This window comes from Lepus europaeus, chromosome 22 (assembly GCF_033115175.1).
Source record: "Lepus europaeus isolate LE1 chromosome 22, mLepTim1.pri, whole genome shotgun sequence".
NCBI classification, from domain to species: Eukaryota; Metazoa; Chordata; class Mammalia; order Lagomorpha; family Leporidae; genus Lepus; species Lepus europaeus.
This window is the reverse complement of record NC_084848.1, coordinates 26,768,643-26,781,753: the sequence shown is the minus strand read 5'-3', so window position 1 is coordinate 26,781,753 and position 13,111 is coordinate 26,768,643. Positions and strand designations below refer to the sequence as shown.

Below are 13,111 nucleotides of genomic sequence, written 5' to 3'. Positions count from 1 at the left end.
GAGGGCCTTCGAAGTCTGTTGAAACCATTACAGGAGGGTCTTTGGGTGGTGGAATGATGAATGAATGGATAGATGAATGAAGGCAGGACACTTTCAGCCTCTGTGTGCTCCCTGAGGTTACAGCCTGAAGCCCACATCCCCAGGGGTTCCCCTTCAGCCTCTGTGTGCTCCCTGAGGTCACAGCCTGAAGCCCACATCCCCAGGGGTTCCCCTCTCGCCCCACAGCTCCAAGGGAACCCAGATCCCCAAGAGAGCAGGCTGGGAAGGGCCCGTGCTGGTGCACAACGCACGTCACAGTCTCTGCCACACTGTGCTGAACTGAATGCGTGCTCTGGCCTGCTTGCCCAGCCTGAGCCTGTGTGCACCCAAAGGGGTGAGGCTGGGGGATGGCAGGGCACGAGGGAGAGCCGGCTAAATGCCGAGGCTGGGGGCCGGGAGGCCTCCGTCACCCACAAGGCCGAGAGCTGGCCTGGCTTCCTTGCCCTGTCCCTTGCTCCTGGCCTTACCGCAGCTTAGCCCAGCCCGGCCCAGCCCGGCCCAGCCCGGCCCACTGAGCAGAGGAGGGCAGAGGTCAGCAGGGATCCCGGGGAGGCCATGCCCCATCTTACTCTTGCACTGTCCCCCCAGGCTGCAGGGGCTCCCCTCTTGCTGGAGGAAATCCAGACCCCTCCTCACCTTCCTCTCGGGGCCTGAGGTTAAGAGAGCAGCAAGCCCTGGGAGAGAGCTTGTGGGCAGGCCCACACGTGCACGGGGTGGGGGTGGGGATGGCCGCCATGGCACCCGCCTGGCTTCTCGGCACCCTGTCCCCACACAATGAGCCTTTGAGGAGGCCACATTCCAGAGCCAGGTGCATCTGCCAGGGGTCTCCCCCACAGCTGCCCCCATCGCTGGCCAGAGGGATAGCAATGCAGACTCTCGGGCAGCTAAACAATCTTAAGAATCAGAACTGAGTTCCTTCCCGAAAACCAGCCTTCCCCCGGGAGACCCCTGGCTTCCGCGGAGGTCTCTGAGTCAGGCCCTCTCCCAGCAGCCGCCTCCCTGGGCTCATCAGGGCCACAGACAAGGCTCCTTGTCGAGGGCGGGGGGAGCACTGTGCTCTTGGTAAGTCGAGGCTGGGACCGCAGAGCCTGCACGGGGGTCGCGGGGCAGGAGGGGTTCTGCTTGCACTTGTGCCCTGGAGCCGCTCCCAACAGCCGTGTCTCCCAAAGCGGGGTGCACAGAGCCCCAGAGGGCTGCCTGCAGCTACCTGGGGGGCCTGTGGTCACAGGCACAGCGGCTGAAGGGGTCACTTGTTCCTCTTCCTGGGGCTCTGCAATCTTCCGTGCAGGCAGTGGTGGCGTTGGTCTTCCGGTGGCGTCCTCTGCAGAGGACAGAGGGCAGCAGGTGAGTGGCCATGCCCTCCTCCTTTGCTGTTCTAGAACCTGGGGTGCAGCCCAGGGTGGGTCGCCCCTTGAGCTTCCTAGCCTCCTGAAATGTGACCAGGCCCCCTATACAGAGAATCTGGGAGCTTGCTGAGGTCTTGGAGCACACCCATTTCACAGGCAAGAAGACTGAGGCTGGCAGAAACAGCTACCGTCCCAGGTGAGCCAGCTGGGTGGAGGCAGAGCTGATCCCCACTGCAGCTTCCTCCTCCTTCTGTTTGCAGAGGGTCCTACAGCATTCTGCCACTGACTCAGGTGTTTTGAGAGGCAGCAGGACAGGAGTTGTGCCCAGCACATGGGTGCAGGAAGCTGAAATCCAGCCTTGTGGTCTCCGAGCCTGTGGATGGTGTGCTGGGCTCCGCAGAGGCCTCTCAGTTCAGGGAGGCGGCACAAGGTCCCCTGGGGGAAAGAGCTCTGGGGACCCAACACACTCCCATCTTGGGGAGTGTGCTTTCTCTTTGGCCTGAGTTGTGCACTGGGTGACACCTTGAAATTCAGAGTTTGTGGCTAGGGAAGCATTTGCAAGGCATTAGGGGGTCTCTCACTGGCTTCACAAGCCCTCAGTTATATGGACATTCTGGAAGGAACACTCTCAAGCCAGGTCATTCATGACCTCCCCTGATGACAGCCCCAGGGGCCAGCCCACTCCACCACCAGGTCAAGGTCCCACCTTCCCTCCCTTCTTTTTTCCCTGGGAGCCGCTGGGGACTCACCTGGGACCCAGGCAGGTAGGTGGGCAACACTGGTTGTGACCTGCATGGGAACAAGAGAGCGTCACCCCCATGATGCCCTTCCTCTGGGCTTCTTATCCAACTCGCTCTTTTGCTTTTTCATTCATTCCAGGTGTGGGAGAGCTCTTATGTATGCTGGGATTTTGCTGGGCACTTTATGCCCACAGTCTTAACCAGCCTCTTAACCTCAGCTAGCTTGGCCTGTAACCCGCCTCCTTACACGGCCCCTCCTCTTCTACCTCCTGCCACACCAGCTTACTCCCAGGACAGTGGCCCATCTGATGACATCAGCCAGGCTGTGTACTGCGCCAGGGTCTGGCACGCGGGAGACTCTCAGCCAGCGGGGTATCAGTGCTACTACAGTCACCGTGTTTCAGACAGGGCAATGGACACCCAGAGGGTAAACAGAACAGTTAGGGCCACAGGGCCAGCGTGGTGAAGCCAGGACCCACAGCCTTGGACAGAAGCAGTGGGTGTGGCTGGGTCTGCGAGCACACGGGAAGAGAGTCCCGGCCTGGGAGGACCACACGGTGCTCCAGGGGGAGAGCAGCCCACAAGAGACACAGTGCCGGGGCTCAGTCATCTATGCAGGTCGGAGGGGGAGGGGGCATGGCAGGACTGGAGACCGGCAGAGGAAGTAGCAGATCAGCCCTTCCAGAATGTTCCTCTAGGAGGACACCCTGCTCTTCATAGGAGTACCCTGGGCACGGGGAAAGGACTCAGACGCCCCCTTGGCAGTGAAGCGGTCCGAGGTTATTCACAGCTGTGCCTCGACTTCCCCAGGAGCCACTCACAGAGAAGACCTTAAAGTCTCAGCTGATCTGGGTCAGAAAGTGCCAGATCCAGAAGGAACCGGAGCCGGCTCTGGGCCCCCTGTGCAGTGGAAGCCAGGACTCACTGGATGAGGTCATGCTTCCCTTCTGAAGGGCCCAGAGCACGGCAAATGGGAGGCTGCTTGCAGGCCAGCTGCTCCGCGAATGCGACCTGCTGTCTCCCCGCTTTGCGGTGACACTGCGTCTTTGGCTCAACCCTCCCACCTGCCGTTGCTCTGGTAAAACCCGACGTAGCCTCCATCTTTCTCCTCTCCCTCTGCTGTGGGACACTGCCCTGGGGCCTCAAGGACTGCCAGCTGTCTGCCACCCTGGCCCAGCTCCTTAGGGGCAGGCGTCACTCACCTGGCCGGCCGCCGGGGAGGCACCTGGGAAGGGAAGAGTTAGCGCATGAGCTCTGGGCAGGGGAGCCCAGCTGCCCCTCCCCTGCCCTGGCCAGGGCTGCTTCACAGTCCGCACCCCAAAACAGGTCCCCAGCAGGAGCAGCAGCGGAGAGAGCACAGACTCTCGCCCCCGTCTCCACTGTCAGCCCGGGGGAAATTGGCCAGCACAGAATCCCAGAATGCCAGGTCTTGCCAGGGATGTGGAGAGCAAGCCTGCTGCTTTCCTCCAAGGCCCTCCCTGGACCGCTCCCCGCCCTGGGCCCGTCCACCCACCGATCCTGTTGCCTACCCCTTCCTCTCCTGCCTCCCAGCCACACTGGGCCCCTTAGCCCCTGCCCTGGGCTTTGTCTTCACTGCTTTGTCTGTCCCAGACTCCTGGAGCAGTTTTGGTGACCACAAAGTTCGCCCGGTCCTAAGCCACGCCTGGCTTCCTGCCCTCAGTGCTGCCAGCAACCTGGGCATGACTTCTTCATGGTCTTCCAGGGCACCTGCCAGAGGAGGCTCGAGCCCAGTTCCTCTCCAGCCCTGTGCCTTCTGGGTCCAAGGCCCTGAGCCGGAGTGACCTGACTCCAAGCGCAGGGCTGGGGCCAGTGGCCTCCGAACTCCAAGGGACGCCCCCGCCAGAGCTTCCGGCTTTGCAGCAAGCCCTAGCTCCAGAAGCTGCTCGGCCAGGGGCAGCAGAGGCTTGATCAGCTGGGATGCGGGCTGCTGCTGTCCTCCTCCCCCACTAGCAGCTTCCTGGGACCCAACACGGTGAGGGCAGGATGAGGCCTTCCTGCCGCGCCCGGCCACAAGCGACGGTTCCAGGGCTGGGTGCTGCTGTTCCAAGCTCTTTCCTAATGCCCCAGAGCTGGACTCCAGGGACCTGGCAGGAATACCCTGTGCCTCTTTGAGGTGCGGCACCCTTGGGGGCCAGAGGAGTCCCCCGGCAACCCCCCCCCCCCCCAGCCCCGATACCCTTGTCAGGGAGGCTCGTAGCCTCGAGCCAGGTGTCGGTGGCTGCCCGGAGTGGCTGCCTCTCCACCGGCCCAGGCAGAGGCCCGCTGCTCTTCTGTTCCTGCTCCCTCGAGGGCCTGGCCAACTCCTCCTCCTCGGCCTTCCTCATGGACAGGCGAATGTCTGAGCTGGAGTAGGTGTAGCCATGGCCAGCCGGACAGATCTCCCTGAAGGCCTCTGCGAAACCAGCAGCCACGGACAACTTGAGAGACGCCCTTTCCCACCAGGGCTCAGGCCCTCCCTTCCCTCCCTGTGGGGGCCCGGACCACTGAGGGAGGTCATACTGGGAGGGGGTGGGGATGGTGGGGGGTGAGGAAGGCCCCTGGTGGCCAAAGCTGGGATGGGGACAGGGGGTTACCTGTGCCAGGCAGGGGGCATTTCTCACACTCGCTGCCCCAGGCTTTGCCCACGCGGCTGCAGCAGCATATCTGCTTGGTGATCTGCTGGGCCAGGGGCAGGGTGCAGGTGCCAGATCCCAGTGACCGGTAGCACAGGCCCTGCTGCATGGACACAGCCTTGTCCGCTGCAAGAGACAGGGCACGTGGGGCTGGGTGAGTGCCAGCCAGAGGGGACAGCGCGGTGGGAGGGCAGAGGGTGCAGGTGTGGCTGGCCGCGTGCACTCTGGCTGGCCTGGCTCACACCTCAGTCTGAAAGTGCAGCCATAGGGAAATGCGTGGGCCCGCTCTCGTGTCATCTGCTTGTGCAGACCCTTGACCCTTGAAGTGAGCACGGGAAGTGAGGATGGAGCTGCTGCCTCCAGGCACTGAGCTTCCAAGAGTTCGCTGACGGCCCCACGTGTGCCCGGGGTGGAGTGGGGAGCAGAGTGACCCACAGGCAGCCTCCTTGGGATGATGAGACAAGGTAAAAACCGAAGGTCTGATGGGGAGGTTTGAGGACGGGCACGCTGTCACGGTCACCATTGCACCCAGGCACCTTCCACGGTGTCGATGTTCGGTAAGTGCTGATGGAACGGACAGATGGGCGGCTAGGTCAATGACTCCAAATGCTGTAGGCAATAGGGTGCTGGTCCCCTCTCTGCGGTTTGAATGTGTCCCTCAAACATTATGTGCCAGAAACCTAATCCCCAAAGTCAGATGTGGCTGGTCTTCGAGGGGTGGGCCCTCTTGCACTGGGAGATGATTGGCTCATGCATGGACCAATCATGGATTCGTGGGTGATGGGTTCCCTCGGGAGTGGCTTTGGTACCCAGGGAGCTCCCGTGTGGCTGCGTGGTGCCCTCTGCCAGGGTCGAGTGTGGCAAGAAGGCCCTCACCAGAGGGCAAGCAGCAGATGTGGGCGCCGTGCCCTTGGACGCCGCAGCCCCCAGAATCGTGGGCCAAAACAAAAAAACCTTTGTTCTTCACAAATCACCCAGTGTGTGGCGTTCAGTTAAAGCAAGAGACTATGAGACTATTCTCATGCCCTGTCTCGAGGGCAGACCAGAGGCTATGCCTGGGTGGGAGAGGCTGAGTTCTCGCAGGGTGACCGGACGTAAGGGGACAGCTGGGGTGGAGAGGACAGCGATGGAATCGCCAGTCCTGGGGAACACTCAGCAGACCAAGGCCAGGTCCCTGCTGCGCCATGAGCTCCGGGACCTCCCTAGACCTTAGCTCTCGCAGGGGTTAAATGGAGATGGCAGAGACAACGCCATGGTAGTGGTCGCCTGCCTCTCTGCCCGCCCGGCCTCTATGACCCACATTCTGCATTAGCACCCTGATTTTCCTGGGGGTCCCCTCTCCTAGGCTCTCAGTGTCTCAGTGGCGCTGGAGTCGGGTTCTTCTCCACGGCCTCCCCAGACCTGCACCAGGCGGTCTGCAGTCCAAGAGCTTGGCCGGCCACAGACAGCTCTGCTTGGCTGGTGGGGGCCGATCGGACCCGGGCTGCCTGCCGCTCCCGAGGCCAGCCAGGGCTGGTTTTACTCAGCGCTAGGTGATCGGGCCGTCCTACCCAAGGAAAGCCCATCTGGGCCACAGCACCAGCTCTGCCATCTAGGAGAGCTGCCGGTGCAGTCCCTCCCAGCTGGGAACCACGGCTGCCCGGGTGCACCGGCGTGCACACACGGGGACCTTGCTAATGCTCACGGCTCATCCCTCGTCCATGTCCGTGAATGTGGGGGCACGTTCAGAACCACAGGGACTCATGGGTTGTGGGAAGGCCCTAGGGTGGGGTAGAAGCCCTTTAGGAAAGGTCACTTTGCAGTTCTGTGGCCAGGCTGCTCCCCCAGGTGCTGGAAGAGGCAGCCACATAGGGGCCAGATGTTGCAGCCCCTAGGGTGTGCAAGGCAACAAAGGGACACAAAGGCTTTGAGAGAAAACCCATAAGGAATAGAAAGCAGGAATCTCAAACCGCTCAGCCCAGGAGGAGGAAATGCCCTGGGCAGCAAGGACAGTAGGAGTGGACTCTGTTCCAGGGGCTGGGACATTGGGCCAACTCCAAGTTGAACAGCAGACAGCAGCCCTGGGCACGGGACTGGGCCTGGCCTGGAGCCCGGGTGTCCCCCCAGCCCTGGGCCCCGCCAGCACTCACACACGCAGCGGCTCCGCGACGGGTCCAGCATGAGGCCGGGTTTGCAGGTGCACAGGTAGCTGCCCCTGGTGTTCACGCACTCCGAGTCCTGGCACAGCCCCAGGGCCAGGCACTCGTTGACATCTGTGGAGTTGGAGGAGATGAGCAGGTGCCCGCCCCCACTGAGACCTGGGGGAGGGGACGGGCTGGGCGGGGCCTTCACATGCTTTGTCTGGGTAAGACAGCACCGGGAAGACAGTGGCTGTTGATTAAAGGTGATCCCTGTCTCGGGGCCTCAGTTTTCTCATTCATAAAATGGGGATGATGATAGCAGCAGAGAGTGTTGTTAGAAGGATCATACGATAGATACGATAAAACTGGCAAACCACTCGGGGCAGTCACTGGCTGGTACTAACGCTAACAATTATGATGTGTCTACTGTATGCCACATGCTGTCAAGTAGACCCACGTGTCCCCATTTTACGGGTGAAGGGAATGAGGCCCCAGGAGTGACCTGCCCAGAGTCCCCGGGCCTGTACGTGGCACCCCAGGATGCAAACAGAGGAGGCTGGCCCCGAGCACTCTCAGGGCTGGAGGGTAGCAGGCGATGGGCTGCCAAGTCTGCCCTATTTAGCCTTCCTGGAGGGGTCCCTGAAGCTTGTGTGTGGGGCTCAAGACTGGGGAAACGTGTGCAGAGAGCTGCAGGTGCCAGGGGCCCTGGCCTGGACACAGGAGGCTGGGGCAAGGGGCTGGAGGGGCTGGTGCGGTGGGCAGAGGGTTGGGAGGATGAGTATGCAAGCACCTGTGAGCCCCCTGTCCAGGCAGCTCCCCCACAGCCCCCCAAGGTCAGCAAGTACACAGCTGTCCATCAAACAAGGGCGGAACAGCAGCCTCCTCTGTGACCTTGGGGACTTGAGGCTGCAGGTGGCTTCCTGCCCCGAGGCACATCCCAACCCACGCTCTCTAAGCTCTGAGAAGGGGAGGGGGCGCCTTGGCAACGGGGCCTCTGGACCGTGACACAGCAGAGCTGCTTACACGGAGGCTGTGTGAAGGTCACCCCGCCCCTCCCCCGAGGCAGGCGGAGCCGTGGGCACTGGGGAAGTTGGCACCAAGCACAGGAATGAAGGGCTGAGAGATGACCCAGCTCGGTCCTTGGCAGCACGCCCCGTGGGGATGGGGGGTCTTGGGGAGATGCCGCTGTCAGCTGGGAAGGGAAACCCATCCATGCACTCCCAGACAGCGGCCAGGGGGATGCGCGGGAACCCAAAGCTCACTCGCCTCCCTGCGTCTTTCCTTCCTCCGGAAGCCCCTGGTTCCTACCTTCTCCCCTTCCCCATCCCCAGGGCTGGGTGAGCAGGTGGCTGTGATGAGGCCCTGCGGTCCTTCCTGGCTGTGCCCGGGCTGTGCACACAGTGTTCCCTCGGGCTGTGCAGCCAGCCAGCACCGTTCCTTTCCTTACGCTCTTCCCCAGGCCTGCAAGGCCTGCAGCTCTTTACCTGGCCAACTTGTACTCATCTTCAAAGTCCTTCCGTCAGTACTGCCTCTTCCAGGAAGCCTTCCCTGATCCTCTCAGTCTGGGAGGGGCCCCTCACCGTGGGATCCCATAGCACCCAGTGCCTCTTTTCATCAAGAACCTTCTCTCCTTGTGTGCGATCGTTCAGGTGTCTGTTTTCACCCAGGCCGGGGACTGTGTCTTTCCCATCTCTGAGTACTTAGCACCTAGCACCATGGCTGCAGCTCACAGTAAACCCCACCGTCCAAAAAACTCCATGGAAATCAGAAGGGAGGAAGGGGGTGGTGGTGCATGTGGGGGCGGTGGTGAACAGGTGTCGGGTGAGAACCACTGATCTGAGCAAGGGGACACTCAGGGGCAGAGCGCTCTGGGCAGGGCAGGGGCTCAGTGGAGTGAGGGCAGAGGGTCTGCGGGAGCTCCTGAGAGTCACCCTCAGCTCCACCTGGGGGCCCCAGCTGGGAGGAGAGGCCTCCGGGGCCAACTGAGATATGCACAGGCTCTCCATGCTCGGGCAGGTTTTGGCCGCCACCCCACCGGCCACTGCCCTGCCGTGGTCTGCTCTTTCGCCTTATCCGATCCCTTTTTCTTACTCATGGGCCAGAAATCACCTCTTCAGCTCAGCACCCCACAGAAGCGGGCTCCTCTCTCCTGGGGGGCAGGAGAGGGTTCCTAGGAGGCCATCTGGGGCAGCCCCCTGTCTCCAACCCAGCTTCGCCCAGCTACCTGTCCAGCTGCCAGAGCTCCGCCAGCCGCAGGAGCCGCTCACTGGCGGGAGACCCTGCTCGTGTCACACCCCTGCTGCGCCCCCAGTCAGTGGGCTCGGAGCCAGCAGCTGCCAACCAGTGAAGGCCCCTGGGCCCTTGGTCATCCGGGGCCCACTCCCACCTACCAGTGACAAAGCCATTACTGCGCCCCACCTCCCTGCTCTGTCCCAAGGTGCCCCTAGGGCCCGGCCCCTCTGTGGGCCCTCTGCGCCCCAGCCGACACTGCCGCTCACAGCCCAGGGCGGGCGTCAGGCTTCACGTTCCCCGATCTGTGCCAGCTGCGCCCTGCCCTTTGCCTCCCTGGCTGGGGCCCGAGGCAGGTGGGAGCCCAGCCCGAGCAGCTGGAGAGACCTTGCTGGGTAAAGCCCTCAGAGGCCCCCACCTGACCACCCACCAGGCAGTGGAAACTCCCCGCATCCCCCGTATCCTCACGCACCAGCCCTGGAGGGGACTGGGGGTGAAGGGTCAGCCTAGGGAGGGCCATGCCCTGTGCCGGGTGGGAAGGGGAAGGAGAGGTGGGAGTGGCTCCCTGGCCCCCCATCTGTGGCTCCCCCACCTGCCGGCTTCCTTAGGCTCCTGGAATGGAGCCCCTATCCACTGCTAGCTGGGGCTTAGAAGCACCTGCAGTGGGGTGGGGTGGGGTGGGGACAGGTGGAGCTTCTGCCTCAGCGCTCGTCCCCTCCCCATGTTCCCACCCTGTGCCTAGCGGGTTGGTTCCTGCTTACCTTGGCAGTGAGTCATGTTCAGCCTCTTATACCCCAGGGGACACTCCAGCTGACCATTAGCAATCACCGGGGAGGCTGTGGAGGGAGGACATGGACAGGTCTCACCAGAGGGCCCAGGCCGGGAGGCGGGGTGCAGCTGTGAGCCCTTGCCGCACCCCCTGGCCATCGCCCTAGGGGGCTCTGAGAGGCCACCGTGTACCATCACCTGTATGCATGATTATCAGCGGCGCTGAGTGCAATAAGCCAGGCACAGAAGCACAAACGTGGGCTGGCGCCGCAGCTCACTAGGCTAATCCTCCGCCTGTGGCGTCAGCACACCGGGTTCTAGTCCCGGTCGAGGCGCCGGATTCTGTCCTGGTTGCCCCTCTTCCAGGCCAGCTCTCTGCTGTGGCCAGGGAGTGCAGTGGAGGATGGCCCAAGTGCTTGGGCCCTGCACCCCATGGGAGACCAGGAGAAGCACCTGGCTCCTGCCTTCGGATCAGCGCGGTGCACCATTCTGGGGTGAACCAACAGCAAAAGGAAGACCTTTCTCTCTGTTTCTCTCTCACACTGTCCACTCTGCCTGTCACCAAAAAAAAAAAAAAAAAAAAAAAGAGAGAGAAGAAGCACAAATGCCGCCCGCTCCCACTTGCGGAAGAGGCAGGGCGGGAATGGTGGTTACCAGGGACTAGGGTGGCTGGGGAGACATGGGTCAAAGGGCACAGAACTTCGTTAGGGGGAGGGGCGTGTCTGGAGATCTGTTGACACCATGGTGTCTATCATTAACAGTAAGGTGCTGTGTGCTTGACAATTGGCGTTCTCAACATAAAAAAATAACCACCCACAAAATACTAAGCTAGGGGCAGGTATATGACACCGTGGTTAAGATGCCACTTAGGAGGGCTGCAGCCTATATTGGAGGGCCTGGGTTTGAGTCCTGGCTTCACCCCTTTCCAGCTTCCTGCTAATGCACACCTGGGAGGCAGTAGGAGATGGCTCAAGTACTTGGGCCCCTGACATTCCCCCAGCAGGCCTGGATGGAGTTCCTGGCTCCTGGAACCATTTGGCGTGGCCCATTCCTGGCTGTGTGGGCGTTTGCAGAGTGAACCAATGGAAGATCTCTGTCTACCTGACTCTGCCTTTTAAATAAAAAAAGTTAAGAAATTAAAAAACCTTTTTAATCAAGCTAATTAATGTGAATTACATGTGACGTAATACATGTGGTGATTTGTTGGATTTAGCCATTCCACAATGTATACGTATTTCAAAACATCACATCCTATACCATAAATATATATGTTTGTCAACTTAAAAACATATTTAAAAATATGAAGAAGGGGCTAGCACTGTGGCACAGCCTGTTAAAGTCCCAGCCTGCAATGCCAGCTTCCTATAATGGGCATTGGTTCAAGTCCTGGCTGCTCCACTTCCTACAGCTCCCTGCTAACGTGCCAGGGAAAGCAGTAGAAGATGGCCCAAGTGCTTGGGCCCCTGCACCTGCATGGGAGACCTGGAAGAAGCTCCTGGCTCCTGGCTTCGGATGGGTTCAGCTCCAGCCATTGCAGCCATCTGGAGAGTGAACCAGTGGATGGAAGACCTGTGTGTGTGTGTGTCTCTCTCTCTCTCTCTCTAATGCTGCCTTTCAAAATAAATTAAATAAATCTTTAAAAAAATTAAGAAAAGATACTAATTGATTATATACCTCAAATATAGTTATACCATTACATATAGTAGCTATTATACTATGTATTATACAATACAACATAGGGTTGAGGGGGGAACTTCAAACTTTTATTTTGAAAGAATTATAGACACCCAGTAGATGTCTGATTGCAGATCGCTCAACAAGGAGACAATTTTCAGTATTTTGATCCTGACTTGATCTCACAGTTTCCCAAACAACTGGCATTAATAGAAACAGGGAAAGCATGTCGGTCACTGTGGAGCAACACACGTGTCGGCACCTCTGGTCTCTTTCTAAGTGGATCAGTCCCCACCTCGAGGGCTCCACTTTTGTTTCTTTCCAATAATTTGGATTTATTTATTTTTCATTTGATTTTAAAGGGGGAGGGAGAGAGAAAAAGGGTGGAGGGAGTATCTTCTATCTACTGGTTCACCCTCCAAATGCCCCATACAGCTGGGGCTGGGCCAGGCTGAAGCCAGGAGCCAGGAACTCCATCTGGGTCTCCCACATGGGTGGCAGGGGCCCAGGGATTTGAGCCAACATGGCTTCCTCCCAGGGGAAGCAGGCATTGGAAGTACACTGGGGGCTTGAGCGCAGGCACTCCGGTAGGGCACGCAGGTACTCAAGGAAGCAGGCCCCTGTGCACCCTCTTGAGAGCCTCCTACAGGAGCCGCCGGCCATCCCAGAGCAGCAGCAAATGGGGAACACCAATCCGTTTTGTTAGGAAGCGAAACAAGGAATAAGTCATCTTTCTATCTGAGGCTCCCTTTGTCGAGAGGTAGCCAGGGATGTTCAAGTGGTCCTGGCAATTGTCTCAGAGCCTGTCCCGCTCCGAGTTCCACAGGGACACGGTTCTCCTGAAGGGCCTTGCCTGCGCCTCTGCCTCCTGCCTTCTGCTCTGACAGGTCTGGGGACGCTACAGCCAGGGACTTCCCACTCAGCGCCCTCCGTCTGTCACCCCAGCCCCTTTCCTTTCCACTCCAGGGGTCACGTCAGCAGCTCCCCGTGCAGAGTTGTTTGGTAAAACTTTGTTTAATCCAAGGAGTCATCTACTGGTGAAAATCTGAGTTTTCTGGTTCTGCCTCCCTTGAGTGGTTCACAAAAAGATGTTTTACCTTATTGTTGAACTGGATTCTTGCAAATACCAAGAGACATATTGGGAATATCTATATTTTCATCCAGCTGCATGGCCAAGCTTGAGGGTTTTGGTGTTTTAGAATGCTTTTTCCTAATGAATACAGATTTCTGTTAGCACTCGCTGCTGCCTGGGGCCTATTATACACTGACAGCTAGGTCTGTTATTAATGGTTGCAGACAGAAATCTGTATTTCACAAAGTCTTTTTGAACCTTCGGATGCTGGGTACATTTTGGTTGTCATGATAATTTGAGAGCAGAGGAGACGGAGAGAGGGGGAGAGACAGAGAGAAGACAGCTTCCATCAGTTAGTCCTCTTTCCAAATGCCCACAACTACTGGGGCTCGGGCAAGGCCAGAGCCGGGCACCAGGAACCCAATCCAGGTGTGGCACATGGGCCACAGGAACCCAGTTACACGGCTGCCTCCCAGGAGAGGAGCCGGAG

General features: G+C 59.5%; 1 protein-coding gene across 1 annotated transcript in view; it reads right to left on the bottom strand.

The window, feature by feature from the left end:
- Positions 1 to 13,111, bottom strand: part of LTBP2 (latent transforming growth factor beta binding protein 2) — an 89,251-nt gene that overhangs the window by 23,432 nt on the left and 52,708 nt on the right. The window contains exons 9-15 of the mRNA XM_062181633.1: positions 9,869 to 9,943; positions 6,888 to 7,010; positions 4,720 to 4,884; positions 4,323 to 4,538; positions 3,328 to 3,350; positions 2,135 to 2,174; positions 1,247 to 1,360 (exon numbers count right to left, since the gene is read on the bottom strand). Of these exons, the coding sequence (XP_062037617.1) occupies positions 1,247 to 1,360; positions 2,135 to 2,174; positions 3,328 to 3,350; positions 4,323 to 4,538; positions 4,720 to 4,884; positions 6,888 to 7,010; positions 9,869 to 9,943 (756 nt within the window). The remainder of the gene's footprint in view (positions 1 to 1,246; positions 1,361 to 2,134; positions 2,175 to 3,327; positions 3,351 to 4,322; positions 4,539 to 4,719; positions 4,885 to 6,887; positions 7,011 to 9,868; positions 9,944 to 13,111) is intronic.